General features: G+C 38.1%; 1 protein-coding gene across 9 annotated transcripts in view; it reads right to left on the bottom strand.

Moving 5' to 3' along the window:
• The window catches only part of ZMYM6 (zinc finger MYM-type containing 6), a 42,945-nt gene extending 21,478 nt beyond the window's left edge, over positions 1-21,467 (bottom strand). Inside the window, exons 1-11 of one of the 9 annotated variants that reach the window (XM_046023610.1) lie at positions 21,347-21,467; positions 20,945-21,028; positions 19,885-20,051; positions 10,283-10,367; positions 9,345-9,594; positions 6,046-6,220; positions 5,756-5,947; positions 2,088-2,238; positions 1,544-1,659; positions 458-751; positions 135-285 (exon numbers count right to left, since the gene is read on the bottom strand). In XM_046023610.1, the coding sequence (XP_045879566.1) occupies positions 135-285; positions 458-751; positions 1,544-1,659; positions 2,088-2,238; positions 5,756-5,947; positions 6,046-6,220; positions 9,345-9,594; positions 10,283-10,367; positions 19,885-19,977 (1,507 nt within the window). In that variant the 5' untranslated portion in view covers positions 19,978-20,051; positions 20,945-21,028; positions 21,347-21,467. Of the gene's footprint in view, positions 1-134; positions 286-457; positions 752-1,543; positions 1,660-2,087; positions 2,239-5,755; positions 5,948-6,045; positions 6,221-7,395; positions 7,495-9,344; positions 9,595-10,282; positions 10,368-19,884; positions 20,418-20,939; positions 21,221-21,346 lie in introns of those variants that run through there. The other 8 variants (XM_046023602.1, XM_046023594.1, XM_046023586.1 and 5 more) reach the window with 8 other exon arrangements.
• Positions 21,468-26,378: the final 4,911 nt, after the last annotated feature.

Here is a 26,378-nt window from a genome sequence, read left to right as displayed (position 1 = left end):
TTCCCTGCTCAGTGGGGAGCCTGCTTGTCCCTCTCCCATTCCCCCTGCTTGTGTTCCCTCTCTTGCTGTCTTTCTCTCTCTGTGTCAAATAAATAAAATCTTAAAAAAAAAAAAGAACTGCTTGCTTCCTTTACCTTCACTACAGAATGGCTTATCAACCCCTGAGAATCGAACAGTCTCCTTTATAATTTTCTGCAGTTTACAGTAGTCACACATTGCCATAACTTTATTTTTCTTTTTGTATTCATCAGAGCAAGTCTTGCCACAAAACAGAAACATTTTACCCTGCAGAGAAAAAAAAAAAACAGTCATTAAGACCTAATTAAACAGTTGCTTCATCTTTAAGAAATCATTCTCCTTTACATTTCAAAGCAAATTAAGTGACTGTCACAGATGAAAAGACAAATGCTTCTGACGGATATGTTTATATTCCATCCCTTTCATGATTTCTCTTTACCTTGTAGAAAAGGAGTTCTGGTTTTGTGGCAAACAGATGGCTACAGTGTTGACACTTGAGTTTAACAAGTGTCCGAGCTACAGCAACTTGCTGGGATGGGGCAGCAAGAGGCCGGAAACCGGCTGTGCCAGAGGCAGAGCTGCTGATGGAGCCGGTAGGACTGGAACCGGAACTGGCAGAGGCATTACCTCCTGCAGCTGACACTGCTGACCCAGAGGGCGGGCTTACAACCACCTGGCCCTGAGACGGGGGCGCCGCTAAAGAGTTTGTTCCTTTGGGCTTGTTAAATACATTCTGAAAGAACACAAAAAAGGCAAAAGTTTAGTGACTGAGAAGTAATGTGAGTTGGGTAATTTTCATTTTCTTGTTTTAATAAATTAATGCCCCACAAATATTTCCTTAGCACTTTACAAAGCAGTTCACAGAAAGAGTTTAAATGGCATACTTCCAGAATAGAAGGACTGAAAAATGCAATATTGTAAGGTTAAGGACTGGAATTTGGGCTTCCCAGACACCTCTAATATAGGGCTCTAACAAATTAAAGCAGACCCCTTCTTTCCCCCAAAATACCCTTCCCACTGGCAACCAGCCTCTGATGGCCATGAAAAGCATAGTGGCCACCAGTGATCTCTTTTGCCCTGGTACCAGGGACACTGTATCAGGGCCACCCAAGAGGGTCACTAAACTCTACTCTCTCCATCTTCTCAGGGAGTGAGGAACAAATGGGACAAGTAAATGGAGGCTTACACTTTCATGCCAGGAGTCATTATGTATTTGGATGAGAGGGAAGGGACACCAGAGCACCTACCTGAACCATATCTTAGTATCCATCCTTTTGAAAGGGAGAGAACCAAGGGCAAAAGTGGGAGGGAAGAGTAGTTTAGGTAAGGACCCTGGATAAGGAAGATGGCACTGAGGCTCAGTAACTGGCTGAGACATTTTGCAGAAATGACTTCGGGGACCAGAGTTGAATAGAATTTTTTTCTAACTTAACCTTTTTTAAATACAGACCTTCAGCGGTTAATATACTGCCATAGAGCAATGCCTGAGAGAAGCTCAGGGGTAAAATACTACTTTAGATCATACCTGGAAAGCCACCACACAACTGGAGCTGCAGAAGCTGTATATAGTTCCATTGGACATGGCTAGATGATATTGAGGGATTGCTGAGGTTTTACAGCTATGACATGAAACCTGGACACCTTGGTAACAAAAAATAAAAACCAGTAACTAAGCTACATGATGAACAAATGATCCAAAAGTGTACTAGAAGGATTAAAAAAAATACTCAGTAATATATAAAACCAAAATAAAGGAACTTTACAAAAATCTGTGCTAACTGCAACTAATCACAGTGAAGTCCTACTTACACAAAAATTTGGAACTTACAAGTTGTTGTGTTTTTTTTTTCCTAGTCTTTCTTTTCATACAGAAACTACAAAATAAATACCTCAATAAAAAAAATCAGTTAAAAACTATTTTCAATTAAAAATGAGTTCTCTGAAACTAAATCTTGAGTCTCAATTTAACCACATAGATAAATTCGGTTTGCAAAAAAATGAAAGAAAAGCAGCTACAATGTTCTTCAATAGTTACTAAATCTATATATTTATTGAATTTTAAACATTACCTGAAGAAATAACTGTCTTAACTCTGTAAGCAGATAAGCAATTAATAGAGCAGAAAAGCTCAGTTTTTCCTGAGTCATTGGTAGTCTCAATCATTTCAGCTGAAGGCCTCAATGATTTCCCCAAGGCATATGGAGGAGTTTGGGCTGAATTCTATCAAGAAAATAAAATAACATTTAGATACCCAGCACAAACATACAAGTTGTGTAAGAAAAAAGAAACACTACCAACAAAGGCTGCCTTTGGCTGAAATAGTTGAACATGACTACGAGGCTACTCTATAGATTTTTCTGAAAGTTGGGACATGGGAAAAATAAGTTCTTTCAGACAATGATAAAATGTAAACTGAAGAAAATTAGTAACTACTCATGTATATTAACAATAAAACACATTAAAAGTAATGAATTTGGTATTTGTAATGTACTTTTCTCATTACAAATAATCAAGGATGACCATGTAATCCATGAACCAAAAAGTCATCCTCAGCAGATCATGGACATCAATCTAGAAGATAACCTACCACCTTTAAGGTTACTTAACCAATAAGGCTCTTTAGCAGGAGGAAAGAGATGATGTTCAATGTATATTAGAAGATCTTACAGAATTATCTGTTTTTCAAGCTGAGTTCACAATAAAATCTGCCTGTAACTTTACTTGTTTTAAGAAACAATAATATTAATAGCTAACATTTATATAAATTACCAACATTATTATTTATTCAGTGCTCACCATGAGCGAGGCCCTATTCTAAATAACTTATATAGTGTATCATAGAATCCTTTCAACAACATAGTGAGATACTTTAAGAAATTATATTAACAAAAAGGTTAATTTTAATTCAATTAACAAATAAACAGAAAAGTGGGAGATGAAACATTTCATCTCTCTCCAAAGTTCCAGACTAACTATTACACTATACTGTCACTGACATAACATAAAGTCTCTCAATAAGAAGTTATATGGAATAGATATTTATCCCAAAGACACAAATATAGTGATCCAAAGAGGCATCTGCACCCCAGTGTTTATAGCAACAATGTCCACAATAGCCAACCTATAGAAAGAGCCCAGACAGATGTCCATTGACAGATGAATGGATAAAGGGGAGTGTGTGTGTGTGTGTGTGTGTGTGTGTACAACAGAATACTATTCAGCCAACAAAAAAATGAAATCTTGCCATTTGCAATGACGTGGATGGAACTAGAGGGTATTATGCTAAGTGAAATAAGTCAATCAGACAAAGACAATTACATGATCTCATTTGTATGTGGAACTTAAGAAACAAAACAGTGGATGATAGGGGAAGGGAGGGAAAATAAAACAAGACAAAATCAGAGAGGGAAACAAACCATAACAGACTCTTAATCATAAGAAACAAACTGAGGGTTGGGGCGCCTGGGTGGCTCAGTCATTAAGTGTCTGCCTTTGGCTCAGGTCATGATCCCAAGGTCCTAGAATCAAGCCCCACATCTGGCTCCCTGCTCAGTGGGAAGCCTACCTCTCCCTCTCCCACTCCCCCGTTTGTGCTCCCTCTCTCGCTGTGTCTTTGTCAAATAAATTTTTTTTTTAAATCTTAAAAAAAAAAGAAAAGAAACTGAGGGTTGCTGGAGGGGTTGGGGGGTAGGGGGATGGGGTAACTGGGTGATGGACATTAAGGAGGGCACATGATATAATGAGCACTGGGTATTATATAAGTCGGATAAATTACTGAATTGAACCTCTGAAACTAATAATACACGATATGTTAATGAATTGAATTTAAATTTAAAAAAATAAGTTATATATGGAATTAAATAGTAGGAAAATATAATTTGTGAAATTTCACTACATAATCTTTCTGGTAAAAGAAGAAAATCATTTATGCAATTGACAGAGTATAATACCAGCAACAAAATAAGGAACAGAACAGATTTTTGCAGGTACCTGGATGGCTCAGTCAGTTGACTGGCTGCCTTTGGCTCCCGCCATGATCCTGGAGTCCCGGGATCAAGTCCTACATCAGGCTCCCTGCTCAGCCAGGAGTCTGTTTCTCTCTCTGACCCTCCCTCCTCTCCTGCTCTCTCTCATTCCCTCTCTCTCAAATAGTCTTTTTTTTTTAAGATTTTTTATTTATTTATTTGACAGAGATCACAAGTAGGCAGCGAGGCAGGCAGAGAGAGAGAGGGAAGCAGGCTCCCTGCTGAGCAGACAGCCTGATGCGGGGCTCGATCCCAGAACCCTGGAATCATGACCTGAGGCAAAGGCAGAGGCTTTACCTACTTAGCCACCCAGGTGCCCCAATAAGTACAATCTTAAAAAAAAAAAAAGAACTGATTTTTGGATCACATACATAAAAATAACACGAATTTTATTCTTGAGGAAAAAGTAACCTAACTGCCAAAACTGGTCATTCCTAGAAAAGGGAAACTTTCAAAGATGAATGTCCACTACCAACTGCTCAGAGAAGTTAAAAATAAATCAAATTTGCTAACTGAAAAAAAAATTTTTAATTATCATTTATACCCTTTTTTAGAAAAGTAACTTTTTAAAGATTTTCTTAAGCACAGCATTTTTTTTAAAAGATTTTATCTATTTATTTGAGAGAGTGAGAGAGCACAAGCAGGGGGAGCGACAGAGGGAGAGGAAGTAGGCTCCCCAATGAGCAGGGAGCCCAATGTGGGGCTTGATCCCAGGACCCTGAGATCATGACCTGAGCCAAAGGCAGCCGCTCAGTCTGAGCCAAAGGCAGCCGCTCAACTGACTGAATCACCCAGGCACCCCTAGAGATGTCAAATCATTCTGCAATAATTAACACAAATTGATCTACTTAGTAACCAAATGAATCCATTATGCATTACAACAAATAAAAATTAGCTAAAGTAGGGACACCTGAGTGGCTCAGTCGGTTAAGCTGCTGCCTTCAGCTCAGGTCATGATCCTGGGGTCCTGGAATCAAGTCCCGCATCAGGCTCCTTGTCCAGCAGGGACAAGAGAGCCTGCTTCTCTCTCTGCCTCTGCCTACCACTCTGCCTGCTTGTGCTCTCTCTCTGACAAATAAATAAATAAAAATCTTAAAAAAAAAAATTAGCTAAAGTAGTCTGATAAGGCATGTGCTTAAATAAATACCATTCATTCCAAAACAGATTTTAAAATATATTCTTTTTTTAGATTTTATTTATTTCAGAGAAAGCGAGTACACAAGTTGGGAAGACAGGCCAAGGGAGAGGGAGAAGCTGATTCCCTGCTGAGCAGAGAGCCTGATGGAGGGCTTGATCCCAGGACCCGAAGATCATGTCCTAAGATGAAGACAGATGCTTAACCAACTGAGACACCCAGGAACACCAAAAATGGTGTTTTCTAAAAAGAAAAAGATATGCTTTAGATCCACCGATTTTATCATCTATAAGTGGTCAGTTTATTTACATAATATGTGGCTTTCTTCACTTATCAATATATCACAAAATATTTCAGATTCCTAGGAAAACATGAAATTCCGTTTGTGAATTCCTGACCATAATCTCGTTTGCCTGTATCATCTCACTACCATAATCAACACTTACACAACCAGAATCGATCCTACTTTTCTGCAGGGGAACTCATACACCAAAATCAACTGATCTTGTTTATTTTGCATTTGATTCCACCCTGGAAGGAGCGAGCCTACCTATGTGTGACAGACGGATCTTCATACCTGCTTATATGCTGTGACACTTGTGGAACTAAAAACCTTCTGGGATTGGCACGGGCCAGAGCTACTATAGCAGTAGCTTCCACAGTTCTCGCAACAGTTCATGGTGAGGTTGTTGGCGGAGTGAAATTTTGAAAAACAGGCATCACTACAAAGACCATGCACCACATTTTGATATTTAACTTCAAATCGAATCTAGGAAATAAAAACACATACACATCCAAAATCAGCAAAGCCAATTAAAAATCTCGGGTCTTTGAGTAGAGTCCCACTAAAGGTACAATGTGACTTACATCAGCATTCTTCTGACATATACTGCACTTGGTTGAAATGCTATTGGTATAAATGGTGACAACAGGTTTTTTCTTTAGCTCATGAGAAGAAAGACATGATTGGCTGCAGAAATCTTTGCTAGGAGAGGAATTTTCAAATCGGGTTGTGATCACATCCTTTGGATTTAAAATGTCTCTAAAAATAAATAACAAAGGCAAAATGAAATGTGTTCTTCATAACTGTAATTTCTTCCTCCCTGTGAGCTAAAATAACTGTATTTATGAAGGGCAGCTACTGCATAGGAAAAAACAGCTGGCCTAGGATAAGGCTTCTAGAAACCTGAGTTTGATGACTAGTTCTGTTACTTAGCTGAGTGACAATGAGTGAAGTAATTATTCTCTCAATTTTTCATGCATAAATGGGTTTATGATACCTAATTTATGGATGTGTTAAGGGAAAATTATGTTTAAAATATATCCAGCCAGATGTTCATGACAAAAACAGTGAGGCTTCCAGCTCCAACCAAGTTTCACCCACTGGAGCCAATGGAACAAGTGGCCATCCCACAACTCCAGACCACAAAATACTTGTCCTCTTACTAGTCAGCAGCTGCCAAGAGTGGAAACATGAGTGAGACAAGGAATGACATGTTTTGGGATTTTTTAATTGAAATGCAAGATCTAGGAAAGAGAAGAATTACCAAAGATTAATATAAAAAGTTAGCGTGATATATAAAACTTAACTATAAATGAAGAGAGCAAGGAAACAGATAAAAGAGCTATTAAGAGTTTGGTAGCAGAGGACAGATGGAATTAAGAATAAGACAGAAGGAGCACAAATAATTGAGTCGTTCTGTAAAACTCAAGTTATTTTGTAAGCGTTCATTGCTGTAATAAGCACTGACAGCAAAAACAAAGGCTAAGTATTGCCATCTTTCTGACCAATGTAAAAAACTAAAGTAAATGGTCATTCATTAGAAGTACTAGGACAGACCACAAAGAATACAATGGCAATAATATTTTATACAGTAATATGTATTGAGTAATTAGGATGTATCAGACATTGTTCTTTTTATTCAAATTATCCAACATAATTATCACAAAAATTCTGTGATTATAAGTATTATTACAATTGCCCCTTTACACATGAGGAGACCAAATCAGAAAGGTTAAATAGTTTGTCAAGGTCTCACAGCTGGTAAGCAGTGAAGCCAGAATACAAACTCTAGGCAGTATGATTCCACAGTCCGTGGAGTTAACCATTCCACTATTCTGCCTCCCACCCTGTGCCTTTATTATACAGAACTGTTCCATGGTAAACTATCAAAGAATAGTAATAACAACAAGATACTTTAATTTTCTAAAACTCACCTAACCTTAAAAATAGGACAGTGAATCTTGGAAACCAAGTGGATATGCTTACACATGGGTGAAGTTATTAATTTTTAAAAGTGATTTTTCTACTAAAAAACAAAGCAATAAAGAATGTTATTTAATAATGTAAATCTACACTGAAAAAATAAATAAAATGAAAGTGAAAAAAAAAACATATATTGTTCATATATAGCAGCAATGACCACTTATAAAGAAATTACAATTTAAAAAAAAAAAAAAATAATGTAAATCTACCAGTGGTATAATATACATATATGTAAACCAATGAGAATGACTTTTTTAATGCAAATCTGTGCACATAAATATAAATGCATTCTAAATCTTATGCATCCAAATGAAACTTACACGTTAACATTTATCTTAAAAAAAAAAAAATACATCTTCCAAAAACATGGCTCCAACATTCTTCTAATTTCTCTTTTATTTATAAGAACTCCAAGAACAACTTTTCAATGTTATAGTCAAATATCACGTTTAAGAGTATGACTCAGTTGAATTCGTCTACAACAGCCAACTGATAAAGGCATCAAACAACTTTTGGCAATTTGCAATAATCATGGTATAAAGATAGATTTGTCACCTAACTTGGTCTAAAGGAATGTTTCATAGGCTCTGAATGCAATGCCCAATCAAGAGATCAAAAAATTTTTGGAATAAGGGCAGCACTGTGGTAATTTGTGTCTGACAAGAGTGACTATTTTAAAGAGAATAATATGCATTTGGATGTATAAGTTGTGCTATGTCCTTTAAAATTTAATTCATTTTATTTTGTTATTTGGTATGTTGAAACAGAGTATCTAGAAACCGAAAACTAAATTTACCCTTTCAGATCAGTTTGAGAATGTATAGAAGAGTTTAAGGTATTAAAAGGACATTTTAGAACAAAACTAAATTTGAATATTTATGTAAAATATCTTTAAATTCCTCTTTTAGTTGGAGATTTCCATTTTAACAAGATCTACTTTTAGACACGTAAACCCAAAACCCAAGAAGACAAAGAAACTGTCATCTATCTCCAAAGAAAAAAATAGGAGCCTATAAATTCTGTTAATATACATAATAATAATTTTATTATTAAAAATAATAGGATCCCACTTATTAAGCATTTGCTATGTGCTAAGCCCTGGGCTAACACTGTTTCATTAAAATCTGAGGAAGTAGATACTCTTTACTGACAAAGAAACTGAAACTTAGGAAAGTTAAAAATCCAGACCCAACATCATATAACTAGTAAGGCATTAGAGCCATGATCAAACCAAGATCTTAACTTTTTTCACACTACATTAATGAATACTGACAATACAATGTATTCCAAGAACTACACTAACACAGAAGTAGGCAGAACATGCCAAATTTTTCAAACATACTAACGTAGAGAAAGAAATTTATGTGGCTTGGTTGCTATTTTTTTCTTTCTCTGCACCTGTGTGACTATAAAGCAAAAATAACCTCCAACAAAAACTTACAAGGTTATTTTAGATATAAACACATTACTTTTGTAACCATTTAGACTTTATCTTCTAAAGAATTAAATAACTTATATAAGACTATTGTTATTCTATACTTCAATAACTTTCAAGATAATAAATAGTTGTGAATGGTTGTTGTCCACAATTACAGGATATATGAGTGCTCCTACAATTTCCACAATTGGTTTATTTTTCACAGTAAAATTTAAGCTTAAAGAGATAGAAAACTGGTTTAGATGACACTTTTGACACCAAGTCTCTTATCTAACATCACAAAACTTGAGAATTTGCAAATTTCTCAATCAGCTAAATATTTCCATAGAAACATGCTAAAGAGATTTAAAGTAGCAATAGCATTTTTGGTTCTTTTGTTTTGTTAATAATAGCATATTTGAGCTAAACTATATACACACTAAAGAGGTAGAGTAAAAAGGGATGTAATTAAAAATTTTATACTTTGAACAGTTTGCGCAGGTTTTCTTGGGAGGAGTTGGTATGCAGACAGATGAAGAATATCCAGTGATGCATCGCGTGGAGCAAAAGAGCTGAGTAGATCCTGTCTTATGATATGCGGTTTGCCCTTTATGAAGCATTTTTTTACAACCAGAACAAAAAACCTGAATAGCTACAGCTGGAACCAAAGGAAGCAATATGTTTGGGCCAGATGATGCAAGAGAAAACTGAAAGCCTGGGGTCAACTGTTGGGCTACAAATACAAAAAAAGGGGGAGGGGAACAGTTTTAGTATCGACACAAACAAATACACATTATCCATTTTTTTGGATAAATTCTCAGTCTTGAAACCCAATATTAATGAGGCAATAAACACTCTAAAACAGGGGTTTTCAAACTTTTTTAACCATAACCCATAGTAAGAACTGTATTTCACATTATAACTCAGGAGACACATACATCAGTGTGTATGTTTATATGTGTAAAATTTAACAATTGAAAGAATTCCATGAAATTATGTTTCCTTACTATATGCATCATACTTTAATATCTTATTCTAGTCCCACTTTTTATCTCTTCATACATACATATACATATATACACACACACACATATATATATACACATATATATAGTTTGTTTAAAATTTTAACTAATCTCTACACCAAATGTGGGGCTCAAACTCACGACCCTGAGATTAAGGATCACACACTCCATTGACTGAGCAGCCAGGTGCCCCTTTATTCCACTTTTTAAAATGTTAATCAAGACTAGCTACCCAGTTCAAAAAGTACTGCTTTATCTTAAGGAAAAAATGACTTACATAAGGAGGCATTTTCCTTCAATTCTACTAGTGAGAACATAACAATATATATAACAGAATATAACAATATTAATCACAATATTAATCATAACCTTAACTTATACAATTCTATTTCTTACCAAGAGGACTATCACCAACAGAAAACACAGCACTGATTTTCAGTTCACTTTCTTGAGTTTTTGGCTTTGGGGCATGTCCATACTCCTTAAAAAAAAAAAAAAGAGAGAGAAATGAATACAGGGTTAGTATCTAAATAAACTAGAAATTCAAGCAAAGAATTATACTGTCATAACTCTTCTATATTCTAATCATAATCACCTTCACAAATACTTCAAAAGTCAAAATCTACAAGTTGTTAGATTAGATTTAATCTTCACAAAAAGGACCTTTCAGAACTGGAAAATCTTTCATGACAGTTGTAACCATTTTTCAAATGTAATCTCATATACAGGAGGCATACAGAGCTATTTCAATGTTGAACAATACCCTTTTTTTAGAATGTGTTTATAAGGGAGCAATAAATAAAATTAAATCTGAATGATTCAGAGATTGGATCCAATCAGTAATTTTAGCCAACAGACTTACAAACTGTCATATCTGTTAATGGCAGAAAAGACACAAGAGTTTCAATGCAATCTGTTCATTATACATAAAATCATCACAGGCTAAATCAGATTTATCCTAATCATATATTCTTTAAAATGTTTTAAGATGAAATATAATCATAAAACAAAATTTTTAAAATACATATATCTATTTTGAAAAATACTGTTCTTTATTCTGAGATCACAACCATCCTACTTTTTTTTGGTGTTAAATACCTATTTCAAAATAAAAAGTTAAAGAAATAGTCTTCTGAAACAATGGTGATATAAACAGTAGTTGTATTTTTTTCTTAAAGATTTATTCATTTATTTGACAAGACAGAGATCACAAGTAGGCAGAGAGGCAGGCAGAGAGAGGGGAGAAGCAGGCTCCCGCTGAGCGGAAAGCATGATGTGGAGCTCGATCCCAGGACCCTGGGATCATGACTTGGGCGAAAGGCAGATTTTAACCCACTGGGCCACCCAGGTACCCCAGTAGTTGTATTTTTAATATCTCTATATTTAGCAATATAAATGACTGATAGGTCAGCTCCCAAAGTTACTTTAGAAATTGCATTGGACTAATACATGCCAAAGACTAAATACGACTGCATTAATTTACCACTTCCCATAGTATACATTATGGCACCAAATGAGCTGCTGCCAATCAGGCAGGAACTATGATATGATATCTTCTTTATAGATGAGGAAAGTGAAGCTTAGAGGTAGATGGTTCAGCAATTTGTCCAAGGTCACAAACACATTAAGTGCACAGAAGGGAATCAAATCTAGCTCTCTCTGTTCCAAAACCCATGCTATCTCCCTCACAGATGTATAAATACAATACGAAAAAAAAAAAATTACTATAGGGGCGCCTGGGTGGCGCTGTTGGTTAAGCATCCAACTCTTTTTTCTTTCTTTTTTTTTTTTTAAGATTTATTTATTTGACAGAGAGATCACAAGTAGGCTGAAAGTCAGGCAGAGAGAGGGGGGGAAGCAGGCTCCCTGCTGAGCAGAGAGACCGATGCGGGCCTGGATCCCAGGACCCTGAGATCATGACCTGAGCGGAAGGCAGAGGCTTAACCCACTGAGCCACCCAGGCGCTCAGCATCCAACTCTTGATTTCAGCTCAGGTCCTGATCTCAGGGTCATAAGATCAAGTCCTGCACTGGGCTTGCACTAAGCAGATAGTCTGCTCAGGACTCATTCTCCCTTTCCCCCTACCCCTCTCCTCACTCCCCACCTCTCACATGTACTCCCTCTCTTTCTCTCTCTCTCTCATAAATAAATATTTTTTTTAATTACTATAATGGGGATGCCTGGGTGGCTCAGTTGGTTAAGCATCTGCCTTTGGCTCAGGTCATGATCCCAGGATCCTGGGATGAAGTCCCACATGGGCTCCTTGCTCAGGAGGGAGCCTGCTTCTTCTTCTGACTGCCACTCCCCCTGCTTGTGCTCTTTCTCTGATAAATAAAATCTTTTGAAAAATTAAATTAAATTAAATTTTTAAAAATTACTACAATGAATTCAAACCCCAGACCCCACTGAAAAAGAAATTCTCCTGCTATAGTCTCCCATTTCCTTTCACTCATTGCACCTATCACAATACATCATCTCCTATTTATTTGAGTGATAATTTACTATGTCTAATACCCTTCCTCTTTCCTCCATACACACAAAAGGACCGTGCCCATTAAGGATAGGGACCATATCTGTTTTCCCACCTTGGCACAATCAACATAACCTAACAAGAAAGCTATGGGTTCTGACAGCAGGCAGAAACAGATGTAATCTTGGCTCAAACAAGTTACTTAATCTCTTCCAGTTTCAATTTCCTTATCTATAAAATATATTATCTAATCCATATTGCCATTAGGGGGGATAAATGACTTAGTACAAATACAGTTTATAGCATTATACCTTACAAACCAAAAGTTAAGCATAACTTACCCACAAAAATTCTAGCTTTTATTATTTTCATAATTATGGTATTAAATATTCATTGAATGAATGAATCCAAGTAAATGTTCTTAAACATTATACTTAAATAACAATATTTATTGGCACTTGCAAAAAGAAGTTCAAAGTAATCTACATACATCCCCCCTTTAATTTACCAGAAAGAATCAATATAAAACTACTTTGCCTTGTCATCAACTCAATCTCTAATATTTTTCTAATATGCCTGTTAAATGTCCCTTTTGATTTATAAAGTAACTGTTCCAAACCTTCACCACTAATAAATCAACCCTATGAATTTCCTGCTCCCTGATATTTCACCTGTACCAAGAAAAAAAAGAAACAGCTAAGAACTCCCTTAACACCCTGATTCCCTCCTCCACCATGCCTATAAATTAATCAACAAACTCTCCTCCTATGTTACAGGAAAAAGCAATCTTCTTAACCATGACTAAAAACAGTACTTGCATTTCGAATCCCTCTGCCTCTCCCCTCTTTCAGCAACTCCATATCACCGACATGTATCTTCAGCCCCTCACCACCTCCATGTTGGTTTTTTTCTCTCAGTTTATGAAAAATCTATTTCCTAAGGAACTACTGCCCTCTTCTCTGCCCTTCCAGCCAGCCAGAGAAAAAGAAAAATAAAAAAAAATTATTTCCCTACTTCTTTACTTTGATTCCCTCCTGAACCCAATGCTGTCAGGCTACTGTTTCAACCGAAACTGGTGTTTTGTTTTGTTTTTTGTTTTTGTTTATATATTTATGTTTTTTGTTTTTGTTTATATATTTAAGTAATCTCCACTCCCAACATGGGGCTTAAACTCACGACCCTAAGACCAAGAGTGGCATGCTCTTCCAACTGAGCCAGCCAGGCAGCCCCAACTGAAACTGTTTTAAGATTAAGCAATCACCTTGCAGTTGCTTAACCCAATAAACATTTTTTTTTAGGTTTTATCTTACATGGCTTCTCAGATATATCTGACACTGCCAATGATTCCGTTTCATTGTCTTCTGGTTCTGTTACTTCAATTCATTTCTATGTCTTATTATCCTTCATTGATCTTATATTCAGCCCTAAAGTCAATGGTTCCCAAATTCAGTGGCATCAAAAGCCCCTAAAGGTTTTGTTAAGACATAGATTCTTTGGCACCTGGGTGGCTCAGTCAGTTAAGCATCTGCCTTCAGCTCAGGTCATGATCCCAGAGTCCTGGGCCCACATGGCTTCTTGCTCACCAGGGAGTCTGCTTCTCCCTCTACCCCTCCCTCCTGCTTGTGATCATACTCTCTCTCAAGCACCCTCTCTCTCTCAGATAAATAAAATCTTAAAAAAAAAAAAAAAAAGACACAGATTGTTGGGCTTCCACTCCAGAGTTTCTAACTCAGGAGGTCTGCAGCAGGGTCCAAAAATATAAAATTTTCACAAGTTTCCAGGTAATGCTCAGGCTGCTGATTGGGGGGACTATTATGAAATCCCTCTGAAGCCCTAAATTAATCCATTTTCTAATTTTCTATCTGGAGCTCTTCTCTCCTCAACTTTCGTTCCCAGAAAGATCTCATCCACATTCATAACTTCAACTATCACCTATATAGGACTACCAGATTTAGCAAATAAAAATACAAAAGCCTGGTCAAATTTGAATTTCAGATAAACAACAAATACTTTTTTAGTAAAGTATGTCCCAAGTATTGCATATAACATATCTTTATCAAAAATAATGAATGTTGAGGTGCCTGGGTGGTGCAGTTGGTTAGGCCTTCCTGAGTCTTGGTTTCTGCTCAGGTTGTAGTCTTGGGGTTGTGAGATAAAGCTCCATACTGGACTCCGCACTCAGTGTGGAATCCGCTTGGGACTCTCTCTCCCTCTGCCCCTCCCCGAAGCTCACATTTTTTTCTCTTTCTCTCTCAAATAAATATTTTTTTAAAAATCACAGTAACTTGATAGTCAAATTTACGTAGGCATTCTGTATTTTATCTGACAACACTACACCTACAGGTAGATAACTTTCAAATCTCTAAATACCATATCCATATATGCAAATGCCTCCCAGTGCAAGTTACCAGTTGAATGTCCCACTAGCCTCTTAAACACAACAGATCCCAAACAGCACTTATTTCCGCCCAAATCCCGTTCCTTGCCCCTCAGTAAACAGTATCGCCAAAAATTCAACTTACTGAGGACAGAAACTTCTAAGTATTCTAGGGACTCCTCCTTGACCCACATACCTCATATGCTATCTTTAAGTTTGATCAACTCTACCTAAATATCTTAAATCTATTCTCTTCTCTTTTCTTCTTTGTTATTGAAATACTCAACCACTGAACATACCACATTCTCTCACCTCTCCGTGACTTGGCACATCCTCTGCCTGAAAACAGTAACTGTCACAATTCAAGTGCTGCCTTGAAGCCTTCCTTTCCTCAGAATCAGACTCAAGGGCTCCTTCCTGTAAGATCCCAATACACCTTACACAATTTGCTGTTACCATAATTACATAATACTGTGACTTTGTATCTGTACAGAGGCCACGCAAAGCAACAGAAAGAATACAAGTTTGAAGCCAGTTCCTATTCCAACTCTGTTGCTGTCTTTGAATTTGGTAAATTACCAACTTTTCTTTTCCTCAGTTCCCTCATTTTTTTCAGTTCCCTCATTTGTAAAATGGGATAAAGATACATCCCTCATATGGTTGTAGAATTTAAATGAGAATGCACAAGACACAACTAGCATAGATTTTGGTGAGGTGCACTCAATAAATAATTACCTCTTATTCCCACATCTCCCCCTTAACAGTATCAATTCCCTTGACAGCAGAAGTCCTGTCCTTTCATCTTGGTAGCTCTTCTGTAGACAAAATAACTTAACACAACTTAGCCTGCAGTATCCTGTGGAAGGTTTATGGGATCTTGAACCAGACTGCTTGGGTTCAACCATATACTAGTTGTGTGACCTTTAACAAGTTACTCTCTGTGTCTCAGCATCTTCATGGGTAAAGCAGGAAGAGGAATAATATCTAACTCCTAGGGCCGTGCACATCAAATGGATTAATATAGGTAAACTACTTACAACAATGTTGAACAAGTGCTATGAAATTTATGGTAAGCAGGAATTAAAAACTCAAGGAACGAATGACAGCTCAACTATAACTTGAGTATCCAGAACAGACTCTTAGTAGAGGTACTCCCCACTTGTCAAAAGTTCAGGTAGCGCCACTTCGCTTTCACAAAATATACTAGTACCTGCTTTTGCTAACCAAAAGAAATCTGAAGATTTCTGCTTTTATGAGAAAGGGCAAAAAGCAAAAACAGCCTTCAGCTTTGTCTTGCAGCAAGCAGTTACAGAGGCAGTGTGCATCCCAAGAAGCAAGAAGCGAGAACAGCACCACCAAGCTCCTTTCCCAGGAAGCACACTCAACCCCTCAGCGTCTACCATCTCAGCTGCTATGGCTCTGAACTATGTGAGCATCAGTGCTTTATCTTGGTTTATTTTGTGCATCTGTTAGTATCACAAAGGTATCACAAAAATATCACTAAGTTATCACAAAGGCTTAATCTAGAAATGCTCAAAAAATTTTCCATATAAATTAGTGGTAATCACTTCTTCATTTTACACCATTTCATTAAACATTTTTTTATTTCTTGCTTCCCATTTTCCAATATTCAAATGCAACATGGAAAACATCATACACTATTTGTTTAATTGGCTTTTCTATCATAGCCTGCCCTCTCAATTATGAAAAAATTATAGCCTATTCACCTTGAGTAACATTAACACAAACCAAAGAGAATGGAGTTGGCCCTATTTAAATTTAAAATGTGAGCCGTTGGGATGCCTAGGTGCCTCAGTTGGTTAAGTGTCTGCCTTCGGCCCTGGTCACAATCCCAGAGTCCTGGGATCAAGTTCTGCGCTGTGCTCCTTGCTTAGTGGGAAGGCTGCTTCTCCCTCTGCCTGTTGTTCCCCCACTTGTGTGTGCTCTGACAAATAGATAGAATCTAAAAAATAATAACAATAATAAAATAAATAAAATGTAAGCTGTTGGGAGACTTGGGTAGCTCAGTCAGTTAAGCGTCCAACTCTTGATTTCAGCTCAGGTCATGATCTCAGGGTCTTGGGCTCTGCACTCAGCAAGGAGTCTGCTTGTCCCTCTCCCTCAGCTCTTCCTCCCAACCCAGCTCACTCACTCTCTCTCTCTCTCAAATAAATTAATTAATTAAATCATAAAAGAAATAAAATGTAAGCTGTAGAGGGATTTTCATTATCACAATTTTGATGTTCAGAAAGAACACTCAACTCATAACACAATATTGGTTAAATTTATATATTAGAGACAAGGCATCATGGAAAAAAACTTGGATCTAGAATTTTTAAAAACTGGTTTTGTATCCCAACTTTGCCATGGGACTCTAATGACGTCCCTTGTCCCTTCAGGTCCAGTTTCCTCATCTGTGAAACACAGGTTCTTTTATTTCCATTATTGAGCATGTACCTTCAGCCAGTCGTTGCACTAAAAATTGAGGATTCCAGACTCTGTATGAAAACAAAATTCATTGACCTGCAGATGCCACAGCAAAAGTAAATGCAATATACAATAGAAAAAAAGAGGGACGCCTGGGTGGCTCAGTTGGTTAAGCCGCTGCCTTCGGCTCAGGTCATGATCCTGCATCATGGATCGATCACTGGATCGAGTCCTGCATCTGGCTCCTTGCTCAGCAGGGAGCCTGCTTCCTCCTCTCCTCTCTCTCTGCCTGCCTCTCTGCCTGCTTGTGTGTACTCTCTCTCTCTGACAAATAAATTTAAAATCTTTAAAATTAAAAAAAAAGAAAGAAAAAAAAAGAATGATTAATTCTACCCAAGTGACCAACTGTTACACTGTATCTCAAAGAGAAGAAAAATTTTTGCCAAGTTACCTAGTTTAGAACACCACAGGCAGAAGAAATGGCATGTGCAAAGGCAAAAAAACAAAAGCCAACAAAACAAAAAACAAAAGTCAACAGAATATGACTTCAAATAAATTGCAGATAGTCTGCAGGTAAACAGATTCGAAAAGGTGGCAAGGATGACCAATAACACTGAAGACAAAAACACCAAAACATGGATAGTTTGGAAGTTACACTAAAAAGTTCATGCTTTATCACACATGAGGAGACCAGGTCTTTACAGGGAGAGATGTCATCAGATCTGTAGAGCTACAGTAGTATCATTACACTGTGTTTTGCTGGGGACTGTGACCGAAGGAAAAAGGATGAGTAGCAAATTGTTAAAAAAAATTCAGATGAGAAAAAATGAAATAGGGATGAAAAGACAGAGACGGTAAATACTTCAGAGGTAGAATCCACAAAACTTAGCAAACAAATGGTTACTTCTGGAAGAAGAAGTGTTTGCCATCTGGGGGCAAAATAAATGTCATGGATGCCACCAGCCCCCACCCTACATCCTGTAGACACTACCTCAGATGCTTCTTAGCACAGCACTCTAGGAAGACATAGAGTTGATGAATGAGACAAAACCTACTTGGCATCCCTGTCCTGGAATAATACTGCCTTTGAGATGATATGAGAAATAAAATATTACCATTATTATTTATTATTTTGTTATTATATTATTTATATTTTTAGTATTATTAGTTCGCTTATGCAGTAACTCAAGAGCATCAAGCAAAAGAATTATGCAAGAATGACCTGGATGGAACTAGAGGGTATTATGCTAAGCGAAATAAGTCAATCAGAGAAAGACAACTATCATATGATCTCTCTGATATGAGGAATTTGAGGTGCAGGGCAGGGGGTCATGGGGGTGAGGGAAAAAATGAAACAAGATGGGACCGGGGAGGAAGATAAACCACAGAAAACAAACTGAGGCTTGCTGGAGTGTGAAAGGGGAGGGATAGAGGGTGGCTGGGTTATGGACATTGGGAAGGGTATGTACTATGGTGAGTGCTGTGAATTGTGAAAGACTGATGATTCATAGACCTGTACCCCTGAAGCAAATCATTCTTTGCCAAAACAACTAACCACGTCTCTATTGTGATTGCCACAGATTTCTAATCTGGGTCCCTAAGGGTACCTAGATGATCTTTCTGAACACATTTATCTTACTCTCCCACTTAAAATCCTCCAATCTCTACCCATTGCTCTCTTCCCACTGAGTCTTCCCATAAAGACCAAAATTTATAACATGGTCCCAAAGTCCTGCATAATCTGGCCTCAAACTACCTTCAGAGCCTCATCCTAGAAGAAGGATAACAGGCTGGATTTGAATCTAGTCTCCTATTTATGAGCTATGATCCCTGGTAAACTGCTTGGCTTCTTTGTACTTTGGTTTCCTCATCTGTAAAATGGGGATAATAATATGGTTGTGAGAATGGTGCCTGGAATAATCTAAGCACATATAAATATCAGTAAGTTAATATTTATAATGTCACAAATTATTATGATATAATATATACATGTTTATGTATAAATACTATTAGTGTTGTTGTTATGATCAACATTACCATCATCGCTATTTTCATACCTTTTCTGTTCTAGGCCCACTGGTCTCACAGTTCTTCAAAAAAACCAACCACCTTTCCAACTCAGGACTTTCCTATACGCAGATATCTCTGTCTGAAACGCTCTCCATGTCTTTGCCCAGTCAATTCATTCTTCATAACTCAGCTTAAAGATCCTTCCCTCAGGGAAGCCTTCCCTACCCAGCCTCTGCCCCCAACCAAAACCAGATCAGATTCCCCATTTTAGGCTTTTCTTGTACAGCACTTGTCATAGTTTTTAATTATATATATTACTTGATCAATTACTTGTGTAGTATCTATCTTCCCTACTAACCTATAAGCTCAGTGAGGGGAGGGACTAAACTGACTCCTCAATCCCCTGGCATAGAATAGAACACAAATACTTACAGAAGGAAAGGAAACGACTGTCAGATCCAAGAGAATTAAAAAAAAAAAAAAAAGTTACCAAGTATAGAAAAATGATAATACATTGTACTTTCTTTTTACAAGAAGAAATATACGGCTACCAAGATCTTTTCTCATTTAAAGAGAAGAAAAACTGATTTACTCATCTAATGGGGAAAAAATTGGGGTTGTTTTAACATACAAGCCAGAAACTGCCTAACTAAAAATCTGTTCACCAGTTAGAAAAGAATAAAAAAAAAATTTTAAATAAAATGAAATGCTTACTTGAGCATTGTCAGGTTCTTCTTTAATTTTGTCCAGAAGCCCCTGCTGTGGTGCCATTGCTTTGCCACATTCACCATCCAAAGGTTCTTTCATTCTAATTTTTTATGTAAAGGAATTCCCCAGTCTAAAACTAACAGATTTCTTCTTGATAAAGGATAGCTGGACTCCTAAAATACAACATAAAGGATTGGTACTCAGGTTTATTCCTTTTCTTTTCTCCTTCATGTTTATCTATATTAAAAGCTTTGTATGAGCACAGGCTTCAGAGTTGAGCCTTTGAAAATCAACTCTTCTGGGACCATGACTATTCTCCCCCCTTATTGCCTTCTGCTCTTTTAATAGTTATCTTCACGTAAGAAAAGTCTTCTGGGGGCACCCTGGAGGATCAGTTAAGCACCCGACTCCTGATTTCGCTCAGGTCATGATCTCAGTGTCCTGGGATAGAGCCCCACTCCAACTCCAAGGGCTCAGAGCTGCGTGTGGAGCCTGCCCAACAGTCTCTCCCTCTTTTCCTCTGCCCCTCCCCCTCCCTCTCTAAAAATAAATAAATAAGAAAAGTCTTCTGGATAAAGATCCGCCCTCCCTAATAACTTTAAAGACAAACACTTTGGCTTCTCAAATGTGAAAACTTACACAGGGAATCAGACCAGTTGGCCAAGATATGGGAAGAAGTTACCAAGCACTAAGGGGAAAGAACTCGGAAGTACAATTCCTGACTCCAGCAGAATTAGTACCTGGAAGCCCACCTAAGCTTTAATTTCTCAAAGTGGGGCACACCAAGCTCCCCACCCCCACCTCTAACTCAGCCTTTACTGGAAGCCTCCATAAGGGCCCCATTTCTCGGCCTAACGATAGATGAGAGCTCCAGATGCCACCATCAGTGAACAAAAGCTACGCCCTTGTTTAAAGTGGACCACCTGCACCTTCCAGGGTCTCCCTGGGGGGCCAAGCCCACGAGTAAGCCCCTCTGAGCTCTGCTTCTCAATCGCTTCCCTGTAAACAAGAAACTCTATTAGCTATCCAGCAGATTTCCCTTCCCCTAAGAGTAAACGTACTAAACCTGAGGCAAAAAGGAAGCTCCCCCAAAGTTGTCCTTATCCAAATAGTCAAGCCAGATATGGAAATGGGCAACTGGTGGAAAAGCCTGTGGGGGAAGAAGAGATGAGAACTTCTGACCACTTGCCACAGTTACAACAATCTACGGGTGCTCATCCCGCCAACGTCTCGTCCCCACCAATAATCCCCGCGCCCGTCACCGAGTACGAGCGGGGCAACGTTGTATCCGATAGAGAGAATGCCACCCGCAAATCCCTATCACCACGTCCCTGCGGCGAAATCCGCACGGCGTAGCCGCGCAGCCCTCCCGGCGCCGCCCCCGCCCGGTGCCCGCCTCGTCACGTGGCGCGACCGCCGCCCCGCCCCATCCCGCGCAGCCCCTGCAGCCGCCACCGGCCACTCTCACCTGCCGGTCGCCTCCCTGCTCCCGGGGAACGCCGGGTGGGTAAAAAGGACTAGGACCCAAGGCTCCCCGCGCCGGGACAAGGTTTATTTTCTCTTACTGGAATTCTTCCGCCTGAACCATCGCAACGCAACACTCAGCCAACTGCGCGTGCGCAGCCCTGGTCCCCGTCCCTTCTTTTCCCGTCATGCTCTGGACCTGAGCTGAGTGGATCTTCCCAGGATTCCGTTTCCCTCAAGTTATGGTTGACTTCTTAAAGAGACCAAGACCCAAGGGTGAAAAGGTTAAAAAAAAAAAAAAAAGAAAGAAAGAAAGAAAAGAAAAAAAGGATTTGGGGCAGAAAGTTGGGGGCATTGGCACTATAAATAGTCTGCATTATTCTTTAATTCCCATTTCCAGAAAGATAGCCTACTAAGGAACATAGGAATAAGTAATGGCTGACATAAACACTTGGCATGCATCATTCCACTAAAACCTCAGCACAACCCCAATGAATAGATTAATTAACTTGCTCAAAGCCAAGATTCAGTATTTTTCATTCAGAATTGTTTTTTGATTTGTGACTGCTGTGTAATATTCCATTTTATGAATATGCTACAATTTATCTATTACTGAAGTACATTTGCGATATTTCCAGGTTTGGGCTATTAGGCATAATGCTGATGTGAACTTCCCCGTCTTTTGTTGCACATATCCTAGGTTTATATGCAGCAATGAACGTGCTTCCTATGTATATCTAAAACTTAAGTGGATAATGTCAAGAAATTTTAGAAAGTGGTTTTTCAGTGGCACTCCCACCAGCCATTTATGAGAGATCCAATTGCCCCATATCCTTGCCAATAACTACAACTGTACATCTTTTTAATTTTAACCATTCTGATGGGTGTATAGTGGTATCTCATTATGGGTTTTTTTGTTTGTTTTTGGCTTTTTAAGATTTTATTTTAAAGTAATCTATACAACCAAAATGGGGCCCAAACTCACCACCCAGAGATCAAGAGTCTCTCTTTACACGAACTAAGTCAGCCAGCCAGGTGCCCCCTCATTGTGGTTTTAATTTGTATTTCCCAAATTTCTGATGAGATTGAGCCCGTTTTTATGTTTTTGGATACCTGGATATGCTTTTATGCGTGCCTGTTCAAATCTCTTACCCATCTTTGTATGGGTTGTCTGCCATTTTATTATGGACATATATTCTAAGTATGAGCCCTTTGTTGAATATATGTATTGTAAATATCTTCTCCCACTCAGTAGCCAGCATTTCCACTTTATTATTGGTGTCTTTAACAAACATAAAAGACCTTTATGCTTAGTGCTTTTTGTGTTCTGTTAAGAAATGTTTTCCCACCAAAGATCCTAATTAATTTCTGGGATTGTAATTACTTTGTCTTTCTCATTGAGCTCTGCAATCCACTCGAAGTGGGGATTTGTGTATGGTGTGAGGTAAGTCAGGTTTCATTTTTCACATGTGAATGTTAAATTGATTAAGTATTATTTTCAAAAGTTTGTCCTTTCCCCTATTGCTCCATATTGTCACCTACGCATAAATAAGTTGTCTATAAATGTGTGGATTTACTTCAGGACTATATAATCTATTTATTTTATCTCTCTCTGTGGAAATATCACACTGTCTTAATTTCTGTAACAGCATTATAGTAAATCTTGGTATCTGGTAGAAATAAGTCTTCCTTCCCATTATGTTCTTCAAAATTGTCTTGGCTCTTCTTGGTCCTTTGCATATTCATATAAATTTTATTTTTTAAAGATTTTATTTATTTATTTGACAGACAGAGATCACAAGTAGGCAAAGAGCCAGGCAGAGAGAGACAGGGGAAGCAGGTTCCCCGCTGAGCAGAGAGCCCGACACAGGGATTGATCCCAGGACTGGAGATCATGACCAGAGCCGAAGGCAGAGGCTTAACCCACTGAGCCACCCAGGTGCCCCATATAAATTTTATTTTTTTAATATTTTATTTTTAAATAATCTCTACACCCAATGTGGGGTTCGAGCTCAGAACCCTGAGATCAAGAGTCATCTGCTTCACTGATTGAGCCAGCCAGGTACCCCCATATAAATTTTAGGTTCTGCTCGCCAAATGTGACCAAATTTTCCTCATATATTTTGGACTGAGCCAGAATTTTTGTTTAGTATTGCACTGAAGCTGTAGACCTGTCTTGGAGAATTGGTATTTGAGATATGGTGACCTCAGGAAACATAATTAATTAAGATGAGGTCATATTGGAGTAGGGTTGACCCTTAATAACTCATGCCCTTATAAAGAAAGGAGATATAGAGCCAGACACTTGTGGAAAGAACACCAGGTGACAATTGAGGCAGAAATTGAAGTACTGCAGCTGCAAGCCAAGGAATGCCAAGGATTAATGGTAAATACCAGAAGCTAGAAGAGGCAAGGAAGGACTCTCCCATTCAGATTTCAGAGAGAAGAAGGCTCTGCTGATACCTTGATTTTAGACTTTAAGCCTCCAGAACTGTAAGACAATAAATTTCTGTTTGTAGCACTTTCTTACAGCAGGCCTAGGAAACTAATATGGTTGAATCTTCCAATCCATGAAAATAGCATATCTCTCCATTTATTTCTGTAATTTTTCTTGATAATGTTTTACAGTCTTTAAGTATAGAGATTGCACATCTTTTTTAGATTTATTCTAGATCTTTGATAATTTATGGGTTTTTTAAAAGATTTACCCATTTATATGAAGAGAGAGTTGGGGGAGCGGCAGAAGGAGAGAATCTCCAGGCAGACTCCCCACTGAGTGTGGAGCCCAATGCAGGGCTTGATCCCACACCCATGAGACCTGAGCTGAAATCAAGAGTCAGACATCCAACTGACTGAGTCACCCAGGTACCCCTCTTATGGTATTATAAAGGGTAAAGTATCATTTTCTAACTGTTTATTTCCAGTATAAATTTAAGAAATATAATAGACTTTTCTGTGTTGTTTTTGAAGCCAGCACCCTTGCTAAATTCATTTATTAATTCTAATAGTTTATCCATATTTGTAAAAGTGTTCTAAGTTTTCAACTATATAGAGAATAATGACAAATTTATCTCTTCCTTTCTAAGCATATAATTTTTATCCCATTTTCTTGCCTTAATGGAAATGGTGATATTGGGCATCTGTATCTTCTTCCTGCTATGTTTTTTTCAATATAAAATCATCAAATATTAAATTTGCTTTAGAATTTTTGGATTAAATACGGAAAATTCTTTGCAACTTCTTTCATCAAGAGAGGGAGTCTGTTTCCTTATCCCTTGTTTCTTGGTTGGCTTTGTGACTTATTTTGACTGATAGAATATGGCAGAAGGGATATCCTATAAATTCCCAAATATGGGCTCAATAATCTTTGCAGCTTCTGCTTTGACTTTCTTGGAACACTCTCACCACCATGTCAAGATTAGATGGGTTAAACTACTGAGTGATGAAAAAAATCATGTGCAGAGAGTACCCCTATAGCCAGCACCAAAGCCCCATACATATGAGTGGAACCATTTTAGATCCTCCAGGTTGATAAATGACTGCAGCCTCATGAGTGAGCCCAGGCAAGATAAGCAGAAGTATTACCCAGCTAAGCCCAAATTATAGACTCATGAATGAATAAACAGTTCTTATCATAAGCTGGTAAGTTTGGGGTGCTATGTTATTTAGCAGTAGATAACTGTTATAGGATTGATATCTAGAAATGGAGTACTGCCATAACTGAAATCTAAAACATGTGACATTGACTTTGGGACCAGGCAGCCAGCAGAGTCTAAAAGGACAAGGAGTCTGTTAGTGGAGGCCAGAACAGCAGTGAGGAAATTGTTACTGGAGGCTGAAGGAAGTTTAACCAGTGCAAGGCAGCAGCAAAATCTTTTGCAGCACTGCCACCTATAATAACATGGGAGATAGAAAATGTAAATTGTGAACTTGTAGATCTGGCTTAGGAGATTTCTGGGCAGAATATATAAAAATGTTGATTTAGGGGCATCTGGGTGTCTCAGTGGGTTGGGCCTCTGCTTTCAGCTCGGGTCATGATCTCGGGGTTCTGGGATCAAGCCCCGAGTCGGGCTCTCTGCTCGGCGGGGAGCCTGCTTCCCCTCTCTCTCTCTGCCTAGCTCTCTGCCTACTTGTGATCTCTCTCTCTTTCGAATAAAGAAATAAATAATCTTTTAAAAAAGTGCTGATTTATTTTAGTCATCTATGATAAAGCTTTGCAAAAGATAAATAAGTTAAAGAAGGAACTTTTGTTTTCAAGCAGAAATTAGACAAAATATAAAGGGTCCAAGACAGTCTCTCCAGCTAGCAAAATATCATCGAAATAAACAAATCTCAGAAAAAATATCATGTATAGGATATTACAGGAAAAATGTGGCCTCAAGGTAAAGAAGAACTCAAGAGTGCAGCTGTAAGACCTTGAAAGGAGTTAAACAGTACCTCATAGACCTTTTCGTCTAGACAGAAGGACTTCTAAGAAACACAAGGGCATTGTCCATAGCAATCTGACACACTCAGAGTAGAGAGAGTTCTGTCTCAGAAAGAAGAATGGAGGTGGTTTGGGGGGCACAGAGTGAATCCCCATAAGATCCACAAAGTTTTTAAGGAAAGCATTTGGACAAAACCAAAACCTTAGACTTTAAGGTTTATGGACTGTTTGAAATGAAGAAGATATCTATAGAAGCTGAGAAAGCTACTCAGCTGCAAATATGGACCATTTCTTATGGAAAATAAAGGATAGAAGAAAGCTATGAGCCCAGAGGGAAGAACCAAAATCCTCTGGAGAAAATTGATTATGAAGCCATTCCCAGGGAACAAAACAATCAAAGAATGTCCTTGTCCTTGGAGTAGGAGAATCTGACAACAGGTGCCCAGGTAGTGAATTACTTTGGATCAATGACTGTTATATGCTTTCTGTTCTTCTTCTTGAACAGAAGCATTCATTGGAGTCACAATGTTTCTCTATCATCAGGAGTTTTTGGTGTGTGGGGAGCAGAGAGCAAGGGGAACAGATAACTTGTTTTTTTCATTAACAGGCC

The sequence above is a fragment of the Meles meles genome, chromosome 1 (assembly GCF_922984935.1).
Source record: "Meles meles chromosome 1, mMelMel3.1 paternal haplotype, whole genome shotgun sequence".
In the NCBI taxonomy this organism is placed as follows: Eukaryota; Metazoa; Chordata; class Mammalia; order Carnivora; family Mustelidae; genus Meles; species Meles meles.
This window is presented reverse-complemented; position numbering and strand designations above follow the sequence as displayed.